The sequence below is a fragment of the Semicossyphus pulcher genome, unplaced genomic scaffold (assembly GCF_022749685.1).
Source record: "Semicossyphus pulcher isolate SPU_LCO1_2020_fin unplaced genomic scaffold, fSemPul1.0.p SCAF_8, whole genome shotgun sequence".
In the NCBI taxonomy this organism is placed as follows: domain Eukaryota; kingdom Metazoa; phylum Chordata; class Actinopteri; order Labriformes; family Labridae; genus Semicossyphus; species Semicossyphus pulcher.
In genome coordinates this window covers 6160772-6186314 of record NW_027211759.1, presented here as the reverse complement: position 1 = coordinate 6186314, position 25543 = coordinate 6160772, and the positions used below count along the sequence as shown (strand labels likewise).

The 25543-nt window shown below is 40.3% G+C and overlaps 1 protein-coding gene across 1 annotated transcript in view; it reads left to right on the top strand.

The window, feature by feature from the left end:
- Nucleotides 1-5170, top strand: part of LOC138613066 (solute carrier family 23 member 1) — a 47536-nt gene extending 42366 nt beyond the window's left edge. The window contains 3 exon segments of the mRNA XM_069686642.1: nt 703-811; nt 4810-4905; nt 4986-5170. Of these exon segments, the coding sequence (XP_069542743.1) occupies nt 703-811; nt 4810-4905; nt 4986-5170 (390 nt within the window).
- The last annotated feature ends 20373 nt before the right edge of the window (nt 5171-25543 follow it).

Genomic DNA, 25543 nt, shown 5'->3' with positions numbered 1-25543 from the left:
TCATGGCATTTGTAGAGTGGGAGTTACTTGGCCTTGTTGGGAAAGTTTGCCATTGGGAAATAGTCCACGCAACATGCAACAAAACGAACTGCCATCCAACACAGACACGGGGAAGTTATTTAGAGCAGCGTTCCAGCTCTCTTTATTCCCTTCATAAATAGCAGTTTGCTATTTTGTTTGTCAGCTGCTCCTTAACTAGCTCAATAAACATTCAAAGTATGTCTGTTAAGGGTTATTCTGATGTTAAGCAGAAGGCAGTTTGAGGAAGAATTTGGAAATAAAACGCAAAATACATAAATTTTTTCTTTGTACTGAACAATGCCACTTAAATATTCCATCAGTCATGAGTACAGATTTACTGTAATTACTTTGTTTTCATTCAGCATGTGCTGCTCCCTTGACGTAAAAGTGTCAAAACGCTGTGGTGTTACAGTATAGTATATTACCAAATTAATGGTTGCCATGACGAGGTGCTCAGACTTTACTCCGATTATGGACGGATAACGCCTGTATCACATTTCAGTTTTTTCAGACAGACTTTGATGTGCTCAGAGATAACATGACAGAAACTGATATACAGTACGACTGGAATTTGAACCTGTCATGACCAGATAAATGTGAATCCTTAACCAGAACGTAAATCAGGTTTTAGTGGAGTGACAGATAATGTTTGATATCTCTATTCTCTTTCTCTCTTTGCAGTATGTGGACCTTAACTCGTCCCGTAACCTCCTCATCCTTGGCTTCTCTACCTTCAGCGGTCTCGTATTACCTTCCTGGTTTCACTCTAATCCCGGCATCATTGACACAGGTGATTTTCACAGACATACACTCACTCTTGAACACACACAGTAAGAAGTGCATTTTGCTAATGGCCCACATTCCAAAAAGTAGTCTGAATATATAGAAGTCTATGAGAAAATTACCTCTGTTGATTTATCGCGTCAGTAGACAGTCACTCGTTTCAGGTCTCTGTCATTACAGCATGATGGAGTAATATAGATGATAAAACATGGTATACTTCAGGGTGTGGCCATCTTTTTTTTAGATAATTTTTTGGGCCTTTTGCAGAGGAAAGTGCATAGTGTTGGAAACAGGGGAAGAGAGAGTGGGGGATGACACACAGCAAAGGGCCGAGGGTAGGAGTTGAACCCTGGGAGAATTCTAGCCTCTGTACATGGGCCTCCAATTTAACCGAGGAGCTAAACCGACGGGGGCGTGGCCATCTTGTGATTGACAAGTTGCTGCCAAACTAACCGTCAATCTGGAAAGAGGTGCAGCAATGCATATCCTCCGTCACGTCCAAATATGGTCACTTCCGGTGCCAAAAAAATAAATACAAGATGGCAACCCAAGTGCCGACAAAACAATAAATGACGTCACGATGGCTTTGTCCTCTTTTATTTACAGGCTGTGAAAGACTCACATACAGTTCATGTGCCTTCACTCACTCAGACTCTTACACCGGGAACGACCACTAACATTGTTATAATAAATCTACACAAATGACATCTGTTTGTCCATACACACCTGATGAATTAACTACAAGATACAGTACAGTACTACTTTTTTTGGCAGGTTGTAAACTTTACAAAACAAGTAAAGTCAAAGTTTTGTATTACACAGCCAAATCTGTTTCGACTGACACAAGTCTGAATCAGACAAAGCCCAAACATTTTTTGACCAACTGTTGACCAACTGTCTCGTATGTTCTGAAAAAAGGTTTATAAAAAGAGACACTGCTCCACTTCCAGATTACCCTGGAAAAGATGGCTGAGGTTCTGCCAGCCTAAGCTGCTATAAGGTCAAAGTGTTCCCAAATCCCACAGGCCTGTGTGGCAAGCACTTGGGAACCTTTAGTCTGGATTTAAAAGCAACAAAAACAGCAAAGCCCCTTTGTAATTGTCTTATTCCTAAAACCTAAATTAGTTTGTTTGTGTCACCCTAAAGCGTGGAGGGATTTGTTGGACAGTCAGGTCAAACCAGATAGGGTCAGTTAGGTGTAAGAAGCTATTTAGCCTGTAGGGGGCACTGGTGGGGCTTTTACACTCTTGGTTTTAATACTCATTGACACATGCCCTTCAGCTGGTTATCACTTGGGGTGTTTGTTTGATTTAAATAGTGTTGGAGTTGTCAGTCCCTTGGAGAGAGTGACTGTAAGGGCTTGTTTTGATTATACATGTGCTGGGAAATCTGCAGTAACACCACCAGGGATGTGCAGATTGTTAGGGAAAAGGAGAAGTTCCTGGAGGTGTGTGTGTGTGGTGGTGGTTCGACACTCATCAAGTTATGTTTTTCTGCTTATTTGTCCTTCTTTTGCCTTAATGGCTTGGCATTATAAACCCATTTGCTACAGCTGTATAAAAAAAGTGTTTGTGAAACTGATTTATAACCTGGCAGTTCTTGAGAAGGGTTCAGGGGAGAAAACGAGGGTAAACGTGGGTCAGAGAGGGCAAAATTCTCACACTTCGCCACAGGGTTGAATCCTGTTTAATCCGGGTTTAGTGGCAACACTGGGTTGGTTACAGTATGTGTTCTAGTTTACACAAATGGCAGTGGTTGTGTGAGAAAAGCCTGTGGATTATGTCTTTGTCACTTCATTAGCGTTACTTCTGGTTGGTTAGTACGAAGAAGAAACCAGAGGAAAACTTTTTCCACTTTGCATTACATAAACATACATACACACAGAAACGGTAGAACCCATTTACACTAATCAAGCCATGACTCATTGCAATTAGACAATGTGAGGCTTTTACAAATACGTACATAAGTCTGATCGATCAGAGATCTTACAACCAATCAGAGATAAATCACTTCCCTGCTTTTGAAGAGACATCGATTGTCTGCAGGGCGTGTATGCGGCCACCTCCTACGAAGCACCATCAAAAGAGCAATCCTCAAGATTAAACGGCTCTTCTCTGCAGACATAAGACCTTGATCCCATGAGTCATGTGATGCGAGTGTCTCCCAGGAAAGTGCTAATTAAGTGCAACACCGGGCATGAGGGCTTGTCTGGTTTTCGCAGGTCTAGGCTGCTTACCTCCCAATCCTCTTGGCTAGCCCCCATGTCACTGGCTGTAATCTGCCCGGCTCAGATAAAGCACACTGGCCCCTGAGTTTTTCTCCAGCCTCAACACTCCACTGATAGCTCAACACAAGAGGGGGCCTGTCAGCATACAGTGTAAACAAACTGCTGCATATCCAGACTTCTTAGATGTACAGGCTGTGGGATTTAAAAATCCACTCGGCGGGTGCCTTGAACTTTTGACTGCTGGCTCACTGGGCAGGAAGTGTGTGTGTGTGTGTGTGTGTGTGTTGGGATAGGCTCTTTGAACAAGATTGTGTTCAGAGTCAAACAACGTCAGGGCTGTTTGCAATTCTTGATTAGATTCAATACAATTTCATTAGGAAATTTGTTGCCCGAGGGGCATTATGAAAGCAGGGAGAAGCAGGCATCCACAGATTCAATGGCGCTCTGTGTTCGCCCATGTGCTGGTTAGCACGTATGCCACATGAAAGGCCAGATCTTACCCAGGGAAATCACTCTGCCACGGTGGCCAAGTGGGTACAGAGGCTGCCCTCCTGTTACCAAACCCTTTCATAACTACAAATATTGGTCTGTCTGTTTGTGTTCCTGCAGACTTTACATGACTCTCCTGAGAAGTTCTGCTGCCTTGATGCTCCACACTTTCACAGCTAATAAAGTCTTCCAGGCCTGTCATGTGGTCATTAAAGGGAGCTCAAATTTCCAGCACATGTTTTATTTTTATTGTCATGTTATGTGATTTCTTTACTCGTGTACTTTAGCAAACGAGGATATTTCAACGTACGTATGTCAGGCTTTAAGGTAAAGGGTAAATTCACCCACTTTAAAGTTATTATTTTTAACTGATTTTTTCAATCTTTTTGTGAAGACAAATACTTTTGTTTAACAACACAGACTAAGAATATCAGAATATCTAAACTTTCAAAAAAAATCTTTAAACTAAAGTTTTTTTATAAGACAGGAAAGGAAGTTTTAGGCAACATCTGTGGCCACACGTTGGAACTTTAGCCCTTTTAACATAGCACTTCCGTCACAGTGCCGTGACGGAGCTCCGCCGTTATGCCACCTTTGCAAGCAAAACTTGCTTGAGGTGTAAACAAACAGCGTGTGCTACACAAAACACACACACGGCGATGTTACTGCCTCCGATGCCCATCGTCTGCGTTTTACATAGAAGATGAGGCATACCAGAGGGGTGATAATCCCGCCTTGAACTGGCAGTGTAAAAGGGGCTTTTTTCATATTTTCTTGTTAAAATTGTTTGCATTGATGTTAATATTGAATTTGTACTGTAAAAAAGGAAGGTTACTTTAATTATATATTAATAAATAGTATGTATTCTTCTATTCTAATTCTATGTATACATTAAAATAACAGAAAAACATTTTCTGTTATTCTGAAGTGACTCAAACAGTCTTGAAATCATAAACAAGTTTAAACATGTGGATGGAAAAAAAAGTTTAAAGTCAAGAGGCTTCAAAACACAGAAATTTGCGTTTTACAGCCAAGGAAGCCAGACAGCATGTGACATCAATCCAACAGATGGATCGGAGCCGGATTGGCAGTTATTCTGTCCTGCGTGATTTAGTGTTAGGATCCTGTCGCTGTTGGTTTTGCTTTGATGGTTTTTCTTTAAGTTTTAATAGACAAACTAACCTCTGACCTCCATTTGAAAACACACGAACAAAGAGACCTCTCCACAATATTCATTTGCATTTCACAAGCAACAAATGACACTTCTGTGTTCTCATCTCTGTTTGCAGGAATCAAAGAGCTGGACCAGGTGATCGTAGTGCTCTTCACCACGCACATGTTCATCGGCGGATTCTTTGGGTTTATCTTGGACAACACCATCCCCGGTATGACAGAATACTCACGTAGATGAGAACAAACTAGCCATACCATCATTATCAGCTAACACCGTCTTTCCTTTTCCCAGGTACTGACAAAGAGCGAGGCATCAAGAGCTGGACGGAGAAGGTGCAAGGGGAAGGCAAAAACATGTGTGACCAGTCCTGCTATGATATCCCTTTCTGCAACGGCCTTTTGAAAAGGTTTCGATGCTTCCAGTACCTTCCCTTCCTTCCTTCTTACAAGATGAACCAACAGGGGAACTCCAAGTAATGACGTGTCAACGTACAGGGCAGCATTGGTGCCAGAAGTAAAGCAAAAACAGAGAGGTTGATATGTTGATTGGGTTCTCGTCCACTGCTTTCTGTAGGTATGAAACCTCACTGGGGAGTGATAACATTAACCAATGAGAAGCCGTGACTGTGTGCGTGTCCGATGTAGTAAAAACTGTTGAAACTTTTAATCTAACTAAAACTTTTATTCTTTAAAACACATATAACCGGTAACTAATTGCCTTTGCCGTGTTTTTCTACAGCCTGTGGTCAACAGGCCGTGTTGTTAACCTTCCAGTATGTGTTGGAAGCCTTCATTAAGACTGCACCTGCAGACATCAGGATGCAGATGTGCGACCTGGCCTGGCTCTCTTACCCATTTGTAACACACTAATCTAAGGGATTAAAGAATGTAATAATCCACGATGAATAAGGCTGTATTAAAAAATAGTATATAATCTAATCCTTATTTGTTCTGTAGCACCTAGACAGCATTATTGTTTAATAGTGAAACACTGATTATATTTCTATTCGTAGTGATACACGGACACGCAAAGAACAGTAAGATACACTTCTATAGTTTTTAAATCAATTTTAACGTGCATTTTTTACACATGTAATGTAATTAATTTAATATACATTCAATACACTGGTGCACTTTTCCAGAACAAAGTCGGACCTGACTTTAAAGCTGGTGTAAAGACCGGGTCGGTGTTTAATTCATGCGTCATGAAGCTGCACTGGAGCTTCTGTTCAGGTGGGATGGATGTGTTGTAACCCCTGCGTTTTCAGTAGGATCACTGCTACTTCTTTAATAACAGTACCTCACAGAAAGAGATTGTTAAAATAACATTATGTGATGTTATAACATTACTGCTTTATACATATAATTGTGTTTTGTAACTGTATAGAAGTGCATTTCTAATTTAAACATGATACTTTAATATTGTGAATATGCGATTTGTGATTTTACTAATTTTTATATCATCATTTTAATCAGTCGTACACTGTGACAATGAAGGGTTGTTGTTGAAGACGTTTTGAAGTTAATAAAGTCTTTTAATATTTTAAATTATCTGAACGTTTCATTCTGAACTGAAATACTGTATTCAACAGGAAAGGTCGGGGGTCATCAAAGTCAGAAGGCTTGAAGTCTGTTCAATCAATTCAGTCTAAAACATGCAATAACTGATTTTTGTCTATGAATGCTCTGAGAGTGAGCCCAAAAGTAGTTAAGTAAAGTTGTAGGTCTGACAGCTGAAGCTCTATGGACTTGACTCCATAATGCAGACTCTATGTTCATCACCACAAGCACTCATTAGAAATGCTGTTCTTTTTTAAGTATCGATACCGGTTGTTTAAACATCTGGGTGTGCCGATTGTCTCTGCAAAGCAGTTTTGTAGAAGGAAGTAGTTTATAGCCAGCGACAGCTGTGTGGCAAGAGGGGCAGGTTGGCGGCGCTGGTTTACCTCAGTGGGTGCAGCAGGCGCCCCATGTCCGGAGGCTACAGTCTGTGGAGCACTGATCCCAGGCTCGACTCCTGGTCATGCGGTGCGTGCCATCCCCAACTTTCTCCTCCTCACGCTTCCTATCTCTCTTCAGCTATCCTATCCAATAAAGGCAAAAGCCAAAATAATAATCTGAAAAAAAGAGGGGTAGGATGGATTTCTTTCAACATTCGTCAGTGCTCTTCCTGGTCTGCCTGATCTCATCCCTCCGAGCACACCTGCTGCTCGGCACCCAGCGCGCCCAGTTGAATCATTCATCCACCTCTGTGCAGGATACCGAGACAAATTGCGGACCATGTTTACACTTTGTTAAATGTGATGACAGATTTGCTGCTGAACCATCAGTGATGAGGAGTATAAGTGATGGGGCAACAGAAATACATCTGGGAAATGTGAGACTGGCTCGCCCACCTAGAGGCCATCCCAAATTTATAATATAGGCAATAACTGTAGGCCAGGAAATTGACCTGTAGGTGCCGGCCCTCTTGAAGTACACAATCCTAAAACAGTCACGAGGCTACCAATCCTCTGGTGTAGTGGTACCCACAATCATCACCTCCCCAGACCCCTTCCATCAGATCCATCTAAGGGCCAAGAGGAAATTAGTCAAACATAAATCAGGAAAGATGACGCCCACCACTAGCTGTCATCATTCTAGTTCATATATTGGCAGAGGAGAGGGTTAAATTGGTTCATAGCTATGTTAATATGAGGCTTCTTATGACGTGTCACTTATGAAGTGTCTATGTGTCTTTACTCACTGATGCATGAGTATGTGTCTACATGTTCTGGCATTTCCAAATTCTCCCCTCTAAAAACAAGCTTTGAAGTTCATGTTTGACTGATGTTTTGTCTCGCTCTTCATTTCTCACTGATATTGAAAATCTTGACAATCTCCCCCTTTCTTGGGATTAGGGTCTGCAGTATTTCCGACACCACAGATTATCCTGTAGTTTAGCCTCTCGTCTCTTGATCAGGAACAGCATCATGCAACAAAGTTCACAAGTTTAATCCCCTGTGGTATTTGCTGTCTGTCTGTAAGGGCAGTGCGCCTTTGTTGTATGAAGACAACAATGCAAAACACATTTTTTTAGACCATTTTGCTTACAGTGAAGCTGGGGCCACAAAGGGCACTGACATTAAACTAAGGTTTTCTATGAAAGAAGAAAAAAAAAGAATTCATTTTTTCAAATATTAAGGGGGAATTCACTAAAGGATTGCGATGCTTTTGAGCCGGCTAAACCTGTGCAAATGACACAAAAAGACACCGCCTCATTCTCGAAGCACACAAAGAGGGTTAAATGCACCCCAAGGTGTGCTCCGGTGCTGTTTGCACGTATTTAAATGAGTCATTATGCAGACATTCGGGGCAAATTTTGCCCCTTTCTATGCAAATGAGCTTTGTGGCAAAAAGCACCTAATTCACAAACGCCAGCACTAACAGCACCGCGCAGTTAGAGAGAAACATTACTTATTAGTCTGCAGAGAGCTGGTAGTAACTGTGGCGCAGTATTATAAGGGCTGTCACGGTCTGAGTTTACACCAATCATGACGACAATTCCACCTTCTGTGTGATCAAAAAATGTAAAAAAATCAGTCTGTTAATAATATATTGTCTTTATTATTATTATTATTATTATAAATGGGAGATGAATCAGTCCAGTGCTGTGCGAGGCTCAACCCCGGCACATGGGCACACTTTGTCCACATGTGTGGAGACGGTCTGGAGCGGTTACGCAGGACGGGGATTATTATATGGACGAGCTGCTGTTGCACGCTCGTTTAAAAAAATGAAGCAGAGAGTGAAACTTTACAGAGAGTGAAACTAGTAAACACCTGTCGAGTCTGGACTTTACAGTAAACTGTTAAAAGAGCTGCCCCCTCCTCTCCCTGCTCATCAATGATCTGTGCATGGAGTTGAGATCCGTCAGTGTGCGCTCAACTACTGAGAGCGCAGCTCCGTTCAGCAGTGAGTGGAGCTGCAGACAGCTTCTCTCCACAATCAGACACAAAACAAGAGCAAACTGCACGGATCTGCAAAACTTAATGGGCGTGTTTGCGCTTACAAATCAGCAGTGCAATTTGCTTTGTGAATCGGACCTTGAGACGGAGCAGATAGCGGGGGCAAATGATGCGCAATTTAGGGTGCTATCAGCAGGCGCAATTCAGTCTTAGTGAATTACCCCCTAAATTCTTGCTTACCATACAACTCAAGAATTTGGCAATTTATAGTACAGAGCAGTTAGATGTCATTTACACACTCTACACAGTGGAGTGCGACTATTTATCGAAGGTGCAAAGTTCCGCATTTATATGTAGGATCATTCACTGGAATGGTACTTGACCTGGGGGTTTGCAGTGTCTGACCCCTGACTCCCATGAGAGATTAAAACAGCAGGTCAAAGGTGGCTAGTTACCTGTGAGTTTAAGTATTTCAATATGTTACACATATTCATTCACAAAATCGCTCTAATTATTGTCAGAAACCACCAAAGTTAGACATACCATGTCCTTACCTTGATGTTGGTCATATGCCTCGTCTGCCAGTCTTAGTCCCATCGCTGAAGTTGTTTGTGTTTTGTCTATGCTCACATTGATCAAGCAAGCTAAAGCTGTAGTTTAATGTAGGAAGCTGGCAAGTTATTTTAAAACACTTTACTTTCCTTCTTTCAGGTTTTCTATATAACAATGTTTCAGGTGTCAGTGCATGAATTCTAATGTCAGCTAGTTTCTCACTTTGGCTGCAAGTTACTGCTCAGCTAATGAATATAAGCTTACCTTTTCCTTACCTAATGCTAGCTATGGTTCGGCATTTTTATTACCTACATAAAATGTCACAAATTATCTAATGTTAATGGACTTAGATGTCAATTCACTAATACACGTGGCTGGGCAGCACCACGCTGGGAAAAATGAACCACCCTTTGATTGTCTTTGTGCAATTGTTACTCTGAACCAAGGCTGCCTGCTTTCACAATGACACATTTGTGTTGCTATAGAGAATGCAATAGTGATTCATTGTGATTTGCATGTAAAAGCAACAAAGGTGTTATGTCCAAGCACCTCAGCAAGCGTTTTGAATGAAAGTTGATACTAACATTAGTCCGCGGTGGCTGAAGTGGTTCATGGAGTGTTTTCTTCATTATGTATATTTTTGTTTGTTGCTCGTCATGTACACCTCCTGCTTGTTTGCACTCACAATATGACAACATAATATGTACATCGAAGCTTTTGTGATGGAGCATGTTAGAATGGGACCCCACACTGTGAAAGCCATGTGGCATGGCCAAGTACCAATTTTGACACTAAGACCTTCAGCAGGTCAAGGAACAGACCAGTTGCTCAGATACACATTTAAGTCCGTTGTCTAGTCTCACAGCTCGGTTGGCATAAATCTAACAGGATTACTAAATCCTAATCAGGATTGAGTTGTATTGACAGATGCGAGTGTTCATTTGATGAAGAGGCACCTTCAGCCACAATGTTCTGAACGTGAGGCATTAGAGAAAGTCTGTCAAGGCATTACCAGCCCTTGGTTTTATCATCCACTGGAAACGTGACTCATCTTGGAGAAGTGCCAACTCCGAGCTGAAGGTCTTTTATCTGTGGGCGGAGAAGTAAAACTGTCAACCCCACACATAGAATCTAATCAATACGACTTAGGAAAATCAGCTCTGGATGTTTCATTCATTGCAATTAATACCAACCATGCAAAAAAACGTATATCTAAGCTTTAAAAATTGCTTCCTACTCGTTAAAAAATAAAAGCAGAAAAATCTAAAGTATATATTCAAGATATAAAGTTCATTTTGCTACAGCGCCCAAAACTAGTCAAAATTCGAAACTGTAATACTTTGAAATCAAATACTGGCTGTTGTGTTTTATTTAAAACAAAGTAACATGAAAGTAAATTATATTTCTGTGCACTATTTGGAGTTGCAAGAAAATCAGGGAGAGTAAAACAAAATTCTCCAAATGCCACTGCGGAACAACAAATCAGGGATTAGAGCAAAAGATGGTACAGGTTTGTACCTCTTACTTAAGCTACTTTATGCAGCTTTACTCCAAGGTTCACCATATTGAATTACAGCAGTCCATGTGTCCCAGAAGGCTGGGAGCTGTTATCTATCAATCTTAATTGGGTCATGATAGTAATGGAAGGTCTCCAAGTTGGTCAGTATCAAACAAGTTGAGGAGAATGAGTTCACTCCCTGACACTGGGAATGTGTTGGAGCTCACAGTCCAACATCTCCTCTTGACTTTGCCAACTAATTCACTGACATATTTTCAGAGTTGACCGTTTTTTCTACAGACAAAGTAGAAGTATATTTAAGGTTACTTCCTGGTGAGTATACACAGTACACTGATGTAATTGTATAGTACTAATCTATTCTTATAGCAGGAGCTTATACATCTGCTATGTTCATGTAAACCTGCTTCTACAGATATGTCATGATATTGCTTACAATATATGTTATTGTTTTACACCACTGTGTAGCCAAAGCAACCTTGACTCGTATTAATTACATTCATATGACACTAATTTGCATTAGCTAAATGTAATGCAGCTTGTGATATGTTCACTTGAACATTTAGCATGATTTTTTTATAGCACAGGTCATACAAAGAGGTCAATGCTAGGAGCATTAGTGGGACAGCCTCCCAGGCAAATGCACATAACTGAAGGATATTAATGATTTCTATTATTATTATGAAATAATATTAATACATATTTTTATTGATTTCAAAAGTTCATAAAATGAATGACTGTGGTTGAGACCTTGGCGACCTCAATGAAGGCTACAACAGCTACTTTCATATATATTTTGGCTAGTCCTGTCCTGTCAGTGGCTAATGTCAAACTTGCACGGAGCTTTGCTTATCTCTCTTAAGAATAACTGAATTTTTGGGCTTTTTTTTTTTTCAGAACGGGAATCTGCGTCAGACTTCTTTCTTTGTAATTCCACTCCTGTTATTTGTTCCATGGCCTCTTTACAAAAACAAAGACACTGTACTTCAAAAGTTACTCATGAGTAAAATAACAAGGCTGTAACTGTGTTTTAACAGAAGCTTGATGGGAAGCCATGTGTCGTGAACTCGGAGCTCATGCCAAATTGTTGCGATTACGGGCAATGACTTACCTAAACCACATTGTATTGCGAAAGTCCAACGTCTTACGAATGATACTGGACGAACCAGTATACTGTTGGAGGCATGCCAACAAAAACATGTCTCTGTTCCTGGCCAAATTCTATGTTTTTTTATTAAATTCAATTTTAATTTCACAGCACATATCTTACATTGATAGGTAGCCAGAGAAACAGAAATGCTTTACAAGAAAACATTTCTCAAAGTCCAGTTATTCATGATGTACACATACACGGGTGAATAATTGAGCCAAGAGGGAGAGTCAAAAAGTGCATGTTTTCTGGAGAATTTGTTCTCTTGTTTAAGAAATTAAATTTCACCATGTATTTAATGAATAATCTTTAAGTAAATCATCAGTGGCCATCAGCACTGTGGGAGCAGACAGTAATGCAATAATGTGTAGGACATTCAAACATTTGAACAATTGTCTGGGCACAATCACATTAAATGCAGTGTGCCAGTTTGAACAAATATATTGTGCGGCTGAACTTTGTTCACTCTAGATTTTAACTACTAGTAGGATCAAATGTGTCCTCGCCCCCTGGGAGTTTCTGTTTGAAAAGGTACAAATATTGAATATTCCCCACAATTAGTGTTTGTGTTACCTTTAAAACATACTGGCCATAATTAGAACAAAAGTGTGTATTGGTCTCCTACAACGCAGATATCTCCTGCTCTCACTTTTCTCCTGCAAATTTAAGGTTCTACTAAAGAGTTGATACGGACTCATCTGATTATGGTGGCCCAGAGAGCTCAAGACACAACAATTTTAGAAAACACATGACAAAAAACACAAAAATACAGAAAATCCAACCAAACAGACAACACAACCAAATACAGACAACACAACCAAATACAAACAACACAACCAAATACAGACAACACAACCCAAATACAGACAACACAACCAAATACAAACAACCAAATAATGACAACACAAGCAAATACAAACAACACAACCAAATACAGACAACACAAACCAAATACAGACAACACAACCAAATACAAACAACCAAATAATGACAAATGGTAAATGGTAAATGGACTGTACTTATATAGCGCTTTTCCAGTCTTTGCGACCACTCAAAGCTGCTTTTACACTACATATCACATTCACCCATTCACACACACATTCACACACTGATTGCAGAGGCTGCTACGTAAAGTGCCCAACTGTCAATCAGATAACACATTCATACCCGTTGGCTATGCCACCGGGAGCAATTTGGGGTTCAGTGTCTTGCCCAAGGACACTTCGACATGTAGCCTGAGGGAGCTGGGGATCGAACCTCCGACCTTCCGATTGACAGACGACCGACTCTACCACTGAGCCACAGCCGCCCCAACACAACTGCCGACAACACAAACCAAATACAGACAACACAACCAAATACAAACAACCAAATAATGACAACACAAGCAAATACAGACAACACAAGCAAATACAGACAACACAAACCAAATACAGACAACACAACCAAATACAAACAACCAAATAATGACAACACAAGCAAATACAAACAACACAACCAAATACAGACAACACAACCAAATACAGACAACACAAACCAAATACAGACAACACAACCAAATACAAACAACCAAATAATGACAACACAAGCAAATACAGACAACACAAGCAAATACAGACAACACAACCAAATACAAACACAACCAAATACAGACAACACAACCAAATACAGACAACACAACCAAATAATGACAACACAACCAAATACAAACAACACAAACCAAATACAGACACAACCAAATACAGACAACACAACCAAATGCAGACAACACAAACCAAATACAAACAACACAAACCAAATACAAACAACACAACCAAATGCAGGCAACACAACCAAATGCAGGCAACACAGTCAACTACAGACAATATAATCAAAGATAGACAACACAGCCAAATACAGGCAACATAACCAAATAGCTAAATAACAATTAGTGATTATGACAGAACTGGAAGAAGAACCAGAGTCAACTGATGCGTACGTGTGATCCATGTACCAAGGCTGTGTCCTTACAGCACGACCCGGGTTGTGAGTGACGCAAAACATATCTTCCAGTGGCTAACAGCAACAGTTTCAGTATGCCGCACCAAACTCAACAGGACATGGAAAATAGCCTGCCATCAGTTACAGCAACATTGTTATTTATACTTCTTAACTTTTTTCCGTTCCTGCAAAAGAACAATGACGCTCCTTATCAGTTACACCCATTATGAAAGCGATCAGTTTGATAAGAGCTCATAAGCAAAAATTCTGCAAAATATTTGAACTTGTGACTGGAAAAACTGAGACTCAGATGGCAGATCACCACGGTTTTCCCAAACCACATTGGGTATGGTTCTAAAGTTCTAAAGGTTAGTCAGTCAGTACAAATTAAGCAACAACTCAACAGCCAAAAAAACCCCCTGTATCATTCTTACAAGAGTAAACAGTAGCTCTATTCCATGAGCAGAATAGAATCCAGACTGAGATGTGACAAAAACAGACAACATAACATTAGGGATTGCAAGTTCCACCCTGAGTTACTGTCCTAATGGCAGACATCTTTTTCTCAACAATATAGCAGTTTGGTAGCCAAGATCATTTTTGAAATATGGACAACAAATCTTTCAATAGCTGACAGCACGACTTCGGTTTGCCATTAAAGGGTCATTTAAGGATTTATCAAAACCATACTGAAATCCATCTGCTGCAAAAAGACATGAAGGAAGTCTGATTCCAAACCTCCTGAACACAGTGCTAACAGGCATGGATGATGATGAGGTGTGACTCCTCGATTGATGTCTTAAACACAAGGGTCAACCAACCTCCAGGGGTGAGAAATAAAGCCAACACGGAAGTGCTAAAAACTAGGTCCCAAACTTGTCAAAGTTACCCAGAGGTGTCGATCGCCTGCTCTCCCGGTGGAGATGTAGCGAGCGAGTGTTCCACTCCACCTCTTAGCTCATAATGAATAAACAACTCCCCTCAGCCACAACCACAAATGGAATCTCATTCTTGGAAAAACACAATGGTTAACTAGCTTGTTGCCCAGCTAATGAATGAGCCACATATAGGGACAGCATAGCTTTGATAAGTTGGCGTTTGCCGACCCGCCACTCGTCTCCAGTGCCCCCCTCTGGTCCAAATATGGTCAGGCGATTTACATTTTCACAACACCTACAATCCTTGTTCCCATCCATCCATCCATTATCTATACCACTTGTCCTGTTCAGGGTCGCGGGGGGCTTTAGCCTATCCCAACTGTCATTGGGCGAAGGGCGGGGTACACCCTGGACTGGTCGCCAGTCACAATCCTTGTTTGTTTTTTTAAACAAAATAAACATTCACTATAAGGTGATGATATCCTACTAATTTGTTGAGACATTCAGGTTCGTACGAGGTGATACCATTAACTGGAGACATTTTAAAGGTTAGATCCATCATCACTACTCGTGTCTGGCAGTCTTCAGGCACAAGCCTGACCTCCACTTGACATGGAAAATGAAAATATGTCAGTTCAACAGTGCTTATAAGTGTTTCCTCATTTTTGGTATCTCTATCACAAAGAACCAAGAAATTACATATTAGTTACATCATTGCAGATTAGTTTGACTGGAGCTCATGAGCAGAAGTGCAAACTTTTGAACTCATGACAGGAAATAACTGGGGCAGAAGTTTGTTTAGATCAGTCAAAGAAAAGTCACATCTGTAGTCTGAAGTCTTTTAACCTTTAGAATCTTTTCTTTTTTTAATTATTCTGGTGAAAATTGTGAACCTGTGCCTTACGGTCAGTTCCATAAAAGTATATGATTTATTTCAAGTCATTTCAGGTCATTTTAAGGACCCCCTGCTCACTTTATTCAGTCTTTAATTTGCTTTCAATAGATTTTGCTCCCTTGAAGAAGCAAAACTACAAGTTTTTGTCAATCAGCTTCAGTCTAATTTGGCCAGCTTTCTGGTTTCTTGTTCCTTCTTGTTGCTTTCTCAAGATTCATGATAAATGACAATAGCAACAGTAGCATTGGTATCGACTTTGCAAATTACATTTTAAATTTTTCTGACCCCCTGAGAAATGCTTGATGCCAAATCATGCCAACGCATTGTCTTGTAAGACCTTTTTTTTTTTAAAGGTCTCACATGTTGATGTCTCGACAAAGAGAGTTCGTTGAAGCTTTCTTGTGATTTAATGTCTTCATGTACTTCTATCTAGAGAGCATCTTGAACTTACTCTATTTCAGTCCAGGAAGCGCTCCTATCCTTACATTTCTTTGTACATTTTATGTTGATTGCTTGTTGTTTATGTTTGTATTTGTTCATGTTTTAAATTGATGGTTGTTGGTTTGTTTTTATCTAACTTCCTGCAAAGCAAATTGTGGGCCTGCGTCGACTCTGCAAACCATTTGAATCCATTGTGCGGACTGACAATGCAAACTGCTGTGTAAAGAGGTAACTGCTGAGTGTAAATGGCTTTACATCTGAGCATGTTTCAGCTTATCCTTGAACATTTAAGAGCGTGTTATAACTGCAACGGCAAGTTCAGTCTTAAACCTGTGGAGAAAAAAAAAAAAAAAGAATAAATCAGAAAAAGTCAAATGTCTGAGTTACACTATCTGTGAGCTACTTTAAAGTACATGAAACTTTATTCTGGACTTTATACTAGACTGAAATGGACCACCTGATATTGTGTTGATATCTACATACTGTACTGTAAATCAATAAATAGCAAAGGATATTGTTTTTGCTATTGTTAGCATCAAATCTTAGATTGATCTTTGGACTTTTGGACCTAAGCATGCATTAAGTAATCAATCATTATAATCAATTTATTGCATTATAGCCCTGATAAATGCTCATTCCCCCAGAAGCCACTTTATCTAATCAATCAGGCTCCAGAGAACTGCATGTCTGCAATGCCTTTGTAAATACTTTTGTGTTTTACCTGCCAGTTTCCTTTAAATCACATGCTAATGGCTCTGGCAGACTGACTACATCAGATATGGATCCGGTTCCAGGAAACTTTTCTTCGGTGTTGAGTTAGCCCATTAAAGCGGTCGTCGCCGGCAAAGATTTAAAATCAGGAAACAAATACGAGAACTTTTGAGTTTGGATTACCTAAAGACTCAACACGCTTTAACGTGTCTGTACAAATCCATGTAAGTTATCCGCGGCAAAAAAATGAGTCTTTTTGAAAAAAAAAAATCACCATTATTTACACAAAAGATAAGATCAGTTTGTTGATCCCACACTAGAGATATTAGCTTGTAACTGCAGCTCTCTTCTTACAGTGCATTAACAGTTGAATTTATCTCACAACTTCTTTTAAGTCTCTGATAAAAAAGCTCTGTACAGTACCTGCCCAGCAAAAACAAAGTCAGTGACCAGCTGCTGATAACAAGGCTTTGTTAACACCACACAGGGACTTTTTCCCTAGAAATGATTCTGCCAGAAATCTTGGTCATAGTGCTCGCTGGGCTACCCGGTGAGATTCTGTAGGATGTAAGATAACCAAAAGCCTTCTTTACTTCCTCGTGACATTTAGTTCGCCAAAACAGGGAAGTAAAAATTGAAGACTGGGAGGCTACAATGTGATTTAGATATCAAATAAAGTCATTAAGTGTCTTCTCTAGGGAAAAAAATAGACTTGACCTATAAACCAACCATGGGATAACTCATTTATACTGAGCAGACCGATACGGAGGGTTACTAGAACATTTTTAGCTAAATCCAAATGTTTTCTCAGAACGGTTACCAAGGTGACACAAAACAACTGATATTATGGAAGCATCTTACACCACCAGTAACAGTTTAAAACACAGAACACAAGACACAACCAATACTAATCTCTTTGGTTTATCACTTTATAAAAGTTATTGCTACAAAAAAAACTTGCTAAACTATTTCATAACCACTGTTCCCAAGATCACTGAGCATGTTTGCCTTTGTAATATGAGAGAAGTAGATGAAGCCCATGATTTATGACTTGTTATGTTATGCACGTGTTTTGCTCCGTGTCAGAGGTCACAAGGTTATTGTCTGAATAATGTTAGCTGCCATGTTTGGTCACTTTGAGTCATGAATTTGACCCGTATTTGGAATTTCCTGCTGGCAAAAAAACCACAGCCTGTGTAAACTGGAGGAAACGGGTAGGTAGGAATCGATATGACTGCTTGAGCAGAACAATAATGCTCAACTGTTGGAAGAACTCCAAAAAGCCTCCCTGTGAATAGCTTACATGGTGTTCACAGTGCATGCAGCATCTGTCAGTCTTACCAACGTAAATGACACATAAAAACTTGCCTAAGGACATGTACATGTGGTACCAGTTTGTGTAAAAGAAGAATTGCTACTAGGCTGGCACCTTAAGTAGTCTTCACTCTTCAGCTGCTCTGTATGAGCTATAGCTGCAGTGACTGATAAATGATGGGATATAACACCCTTGTATTATCAAACATGCAGAAGTTCCGGTTAGTGCTGTTGTAAAAGTGTCAGGTGCCTAAAGCTTCAAGGCAAACTAACCCTGAAGGTAAAAGGCAGAACACCAAATACAAGAATATGGGCATATCCTGATTATTAAACAAATATATAAACTGACAGAAATTCACTTTTATCCTAGATTCCCAAAAGCAGACACAACGGGAGGCACATTTCTGGAATTTCACTTGTTTCGGACAGTGCACAGAGAAGTTACATGGTACTTCTCGTCCCCACATGATGGTACTAGCCAAATGCTAATCATGCATTATGTTGCTATACATGAAGTGTTGACCACACACTCAATCGGACAATACCTCTCACTAATAGATGGCGCTATGACTATGACTGAATCTTGGCATGTAGAGTTGATCAGGTGAGGGCTTTTGTAAAACATGTAAAGAACTGTGCAGATTGGATGCTGTATGTTTTATTTACATCAACTTATTGTTTTTTGGCGAAGATTTTGTTTTGCCACCCCGGCCAAGCCCTTCACCAAAAAGCTCAGATGTGGACAAATTTTTCAATACGCTGACACATTTCAGGTGGGTAGGATGAAGCCCCTAGGAGGAGCACGTTAAAGAACGTCTCTTGTAAAAGTCTGAAACATTGTTTGGTTAAGGGTATGGCTCTGGTTTTTTTGTAGGCTGTAATATGCTACATGGCTTTCAAATTCTAGGTGAAACCTAACCTGGACAAACTTTTACTGTGACATTTTCCAGAGACACTATTGAGTCATTTTGTCATGCCTTTATCTTGGACCTATATCAATGCAACCAACAGCTTTCAGTGAAACTCTGAATCATTCATCATCATCAAGCATTATATTTCCTATTAGTTTGATTAGAATGTGTGATTACGCCTTAGGAGTAGTTGTCACTGTCATTTCAAGACAGTTTTGCTGTTACGCACATACAGTGTCAGTTAAATCACACCCAGTGTGTCAAATTAGGCAAAAAATTTTGATTTAGATGCCAGTAAGTGTGTGATCAACAGATAAAGGCTGTTTAATGTAATGGAAGCCAAAAAAGGGCGAGCCTGAGATACAGAGAATGTTCACAAGGACAAGGTCGGTGAGCAGGTTAAGAATGCCTCATGTCATGAGTCACAAACCGTTGTTAACTACTAATCTTTGAATTGGTGGAAGATTGTTCTATGTTGGCGGTCACTAAAGGTTTGCTTTTTATAAGGCTCTGTTCAACTGCATGTGAGAAAACATCTGTGCGCAATAATTATTGCGGAAGGCATGGAAATAGAAAATCTAACATTGCCGGTGTCCTTGGAACAAATGAAAAGAGATGACAACCGGTATGTGAACATAAGGCCCGAATTATTCTGCAAGACAGACTCCGAACTTTGTCAAAAGCAATGAAAGAGTATGAAAAGAAACAGTTTCCTTTTCGAGGGCTGGAAAGAAGAACAAAGAGCTTTCTACTTAAAATGTTAGCCTCTGTAGAAAAATGTGGCTGACTGTTTCAGGTCAGTGTGTGCTTTTGTGGGCAACACTGGAAGCATGGCGGGTGCATGGCAGGTGCGTGCCAGCTGCAGGACGTGATCATTTTCATTTGAAATGCATGAAAACAGATAAGTCTTCATGCTGGTCTTGATAATAATAATTTTATTTATATAGCACCTTTAAAAACAAGAGTTCACAAAAGGCTTTGACAACGAAGCAAAGCAAAACAGGAAAACAAGCAAATCATAAAACCAGCAGTTCACAAAAACACAAGAACACAAGAACAAGCAAATCACAGAACCCAACAATAGGAGAACCCACACAACAGGGCCAGGCCTGACACCGAGGGGACAAAGCAATAAAGAAGTAGATACAATAAATAGAAATAAAATAGCTAAACAAGATAAAAGAGAGGAAAGGAAGCAAAAAGAGAAAGGGCTGTAAAAGCAACAAAATAATGATAAAACTATAAAAAGGACATAAAATAACTAAAAGCAAATAAAAAGATGATAAAGAAAGAATATAGTGAAATAAACATTTTGAAAAGATAGATAAAAGCCAATAAGAAGACATCACATACAAGCAATTCTATAAAAGTGAGTTTTAAGAAGAGATTTAAAAGATGTCCCTGATTTTGCAAGCCTTACCTGATGCTGGTGTTTGCCTATTTATTGGCCAAACATACACGGTGAAAATGTTTTTTGATGCGTCCTATTGATCTCTGACAGCAATATTAACATGTCTTCCTGTAGTAAATGTCACAGGCATGGAGAGTAAAGTCGTCAACACTTCCGGTATGCTTTTTCAAAGTAAAAGCCCGAATTAGAATTGTGACCCCCCCCCCCCCTCGTTTGTGAACAATGCTTTTATTTTGAAGTGTTTCCTGGGCCGTTTTGTTGTTTTTTTTGTTTACTTTATTTGGTTCTGAAAGTACCGTCACTCACTCAGCAGATTCGTGTAGGGCTGACCCCGGCGATCAGCCTAAAATAAAGTTGTTCTCACTTAAAATCCTTTAAATTTCACAATTTCATATATTTTTATACAGTTGCAGCTAAAGCCATAATATCTAAGTTCTGTTCCTGTTTAAGTAATTAGTATACCTGAGGAACTATTATTGTGCAGTAGTTAAAAAAAAATAAAAAAATATATATATAATTTGTTATAATAATAATAATAATAATAATAATTTGTTAAATATAATAATACGATTTTTTTAAAGCTGTGTAAAGGCTCTTAAATTGTTGAAGTTAATCAATAAAGTTTTTCAAAGTTTATCACACAAGTTATTATAAAACTCTGTTTATCACTTGTTAGAAGGGAAACTGATACTAATCAATTTTCATCTTTTAACTAGACATAAGTAAATAAAATAGATCTGGTTCTTTAGTTAGTGAATGCTCCTTTTTTGTTAAAGGTTAATAGCTACATTATTTTCCTTTAGTGTGTTTGATGCTAATCAGTTAGCATACAGTTCAGTTGTCAGAGATTGTTTGCTAAAAATAGCTTCCTGGTGCTGCGTGAAATGAGACTAATGACAGGAGTGAAATTGCATCAATATGAATATCATGATGCTTTAAAAGGCTAAAGAGCTGCAAACTGTGAATGTGTGAAACACTTGTTTTGCTTCACATGCACATGAAGTGACGCTTTAACATAATAGCCAAATGTTGTGTTTCAAAAACCTATTTAAGAAAATGTATCACGACTAATCTTCAGATCTATTCCCTCAGCTTTGATGCAATTGTCGAGTTTGGCGATCCCATTAGGTTTGCTTTCATGATGCCCGGCATCGTTAACATGTGATTGTGTGCAAAGATCCAGAAAACATCTGTCCACTATTATAGCTTTGGTAGGCATGATAATAGAAATTGGCTGTGAGATAAAGGAAAGCAGATGATGTATGAAGACAGGTAGCACATTAAAGAACATAAACAGCTTCAATGACCATTGATTTTAATTCTACAAGTCTCTGGAAGAATTCCTCCAAAAATTATCCAATTCAACGAGCACAGCAAAGAAAGCTTCGAGAGCAATTTTCCTAAAGCCTCAAAATGCAACTTGTGCAAATACACAACACACAATAACAGTAATATGAATGTAACCACACCTTTAAGACTGGTATTTTAATGACATGCTAGAAAGCCATGGCACATAAAGTCTAATAGTTTCATTATGTGTGGTTTACTTTTTACAATTTCATACTGCTGTTAAACTTTCAGTCACTGGGTTAAAATTGGACAGGTGCACCACAGCTGAAACAGAGCGCCGGTAGATGTCCAACTGGACGGACCCGCCCTGCCTTTACATCATCCTTTCAGAGGGGAGCAAACAAGGCACAACTACTGCATTTCTGTCCACATACTCTGTCTTTTGGTTGTCTTTTATTTTCCATCTGCAGTCTGTTTTCACTGAGACAGTACTTGATTAAGATGCGTCTCTGCTTTCTATCTCTGACTACACAGAAATGTTCTGACAGTTCATCTCTTTATACGGCCAGATGACATTACACTCTACTCTGCCTTTTACTTTCTTCTTTCCTATACGTAAAAGGGGATTATTTACAATGATGCATAATTAAATACAGATTAGGGTTAGAGAGCATTGTGCCAGTTTTAGTTAGCGTCAGTACAAACTGAGCTTCAGGCCTACAGTTATGATTGTTTTTGATGGCCACATACATTTAAATAATATCACATGTACATTTGCGCTCCTCCAACTTCTTTCTGTACTTCTACTTTTCTAAGTTAACACTTGGAAAGACAGCCTGCGGCACAAAGGACACATTATTGCTACAGAGCAGCAGCGGATGTTTCCCGGGTCAAAATATATGAGCATCAGGGGGCGTTAAGGTGTGTCCTAGTTGCAGGGTTCATCAGCTGCATGAGTTGCACCTGGGCCCGGTGCGCTCTGCCTCGTAAAAACCTCCTAGCTCTGTCTCTCACTCTCTCGGTCTATATATCTCTCTGGTTATCTGACAGAGCCGGCAGGATGACCGGACGAGCCCCCATTTGTCACAGCCCGGCTCAGAGACTGTAGGCTCTTCTCATTTCTCAATTCGTACCTCCTCGATTCCTTTCCTCGACTCCTCGCGTCTTAGTCCCTCCCACCAGAGATGCGAGCGGAGGAGAGAGGAGTCGAGGCCACAGACATTTAACAACATGAGACATCCCTGCTTCAGAGCCGTCATTTAAAAGCGACGTCAATTAAATATGATGTTTGGCACAGCTGCACCATCTGTTACAGCCTACTGTTTTTTATGATCTCTGTCAGCAGAACAGTGTTTATGACAAGTTACCTGTCCCGGTATGTTGTTCCCAAAAAGGTGAGGACCCAGATGCGGACTTATATGATTTAAAAAAACACAAGGAGCCGGGCAATCCAAAATCCAAAACGATACATCGGCAAACACAGGAAGACATGCATAAGGTTTTCACAGACAAAGACAATGTACCAGCACAGAGACAGGGGAGCACAAAGACTAAATAAACTTAGGAGGTGAGGCTAATCAGACACAGGTGAGACAATCAAGGGCAGGTGAAAACAATCAGGGCAGGGCACACAATCAAACAAGAGGGAAACACAAAGGCAGGAAGTGGACCAACACGAGAGACAAGGTGACAAAGTAAAACAGGAAATAATCTAACCAAAGAGACACAAGTGAAATACTTAACTAAACAAGACTAACTACTGACAAGAACACAGAATAAACTAAATACAAAACTAAACGACGAGAACTCATGACAATAGACAAAGTGACAATGTGAAACAATAATAACTTAACACTGAAATACAAGAAAACCAGAACCAAACTAGAAACTCATGACATTACCTTTAATTAGATTCACAATGTGGCATAATGTGACGCAAATGTACGGATGTCATACATGTTTATTTTTTAATTTAACACACACACTCAAATAAGAGGAACATTTATTATAATCCTCAAGCATAACTACGTGGCACCAACAATCATGCCCACAGATATTAACTGTCCAGTGTCCGTTTTATGCACGCACGTGAGCACACAGCCGTGTGATCCAGCAGCAACAATAAGTAAATAAACATTTACAGCCGACCTTTCTCTGATGGTCAGCACACAGAACTTTAATAAACAAGAGATCCTGTCCGGACCTGATGGCGTGTCTGCAGATTTAAATCATTAATGAGCTACCTGCTGTGTCTCGTGCGAAAATGTTATGTTTTGTTTCTGCTCAAAAACAGTCAATACATGAACATCAGGCTGTGGAAGCTTAAAATAAAAAGTCCACGCCTACACCAGTCCTTGTTTAGTAGGAGACAATTTGTCTTCTGGTTTTGATGAAGAAATAGCAACATGTGGACATGCTGTGGGTTAGTCTGGTGTGCACTCTGTTAAATGTGAGACACGCCACGGAGAATACCTGCTCAGACGGAACAGGTGTCCCAGGAGCAGAGACATGCAGCAAAAGGCTCCCGCCGTGGTTTGTATACTCCAGCTGTGTTTCATGCCTCTTTTTACGTCACAGGTGCTGAAAAGGCAGCCGGAAAGGATACACCGGTGTATCCTCGCTCATAGCTCCTCCGGCAAGCCTCCTCGATCCTCGAGATGCATTTTATGAATTGAGACATCCTTCAAGATGGCGTGCTGAGATCGATTTCTGGGTCACAGGCAGGAGGAGCGAGGAGACGAGGAGACGATGAGGCACAAAATAGAGAAATAAGAAAGGCCTCGTGACAATTTAGGGAGACAACACGAACCAGAGAGATAGACAGAGAGAGCGAAACCCAGGCGCAACTCATGCAGCTGATGAACCCTCCAACTAGGACACACCTCCCCTGCAACACAATACAAAACAGCACCAGACAGAGACACCCAGGGGCCAGGTGGAGGGGTCGTCACGGGGGTCAACTTTAAATCAAATCCAAATGTTTTTGTGGTTAAAGTTGTAATTGATGCCAGACCGAGCCGATCTGTCTGCAGTATATTGTCAAACTTACCCTCAGGTAAATAGGAACTATTACAAATGTATCTCTTGGGGCAGTATTATCAGATTATACAACGTGGGGAATGGTGACAATAAAGACAGAAAGAAAATAAAAGAAATACAAAAATAAATGTGATAGATGGCATCTGTGAATATCTCACACATCAGCCAATGTTTGAAAGTTTACTGCCATGGTTAATTGGCCCCTGCTGCAGAAGGTTAGATGAGGATGAGAGTCATCACCTCCAAGTCTGAGGCCGTGGTCCTCTGCCGGAAAACGGTGGATTGCTCCGGTCTCTGCCTCCAGCGGAGGGGTTCAAGTATCTCGGGGTCTTGTTCACGAGTGATGGATGGATCATGACATTGACAGGTGGATCGGCGCAGCATCAGCAGTAATGCAGGCGGACCGTCGTGGTGAAGAGGGAGCTGAGCCTGCAGGCAAAGCTTTCGATTTAACATTTGATCTACATTTCAACCCTCACCTATGGTCATGAGCTTTGGGTTGTGACCGAAAGAATGAGATCGCGGATACATATATGAGTTTCCTCTGGAGGGTGGCTGGGCTCAGCCTTAGAGACAGGGTAAGGAGCCTGGGAACGCCTTGGAATCTCCCAGGAGGAACTGGAAAACGTTGCTGGGGAGATGGATGCCTGGGTCACCTTGCTTAGCCTGCTGCCACCGCGACCCGGCCCCAGATAAGCGGACGATAATGGATGGATGGATAATTCTGATACACACAGGGTGCGCAGCATTTGACTATTATTACATTTACATCGTTATATAAGATAAGATAAGTCCTAGTTTTACAGGTCTGACGA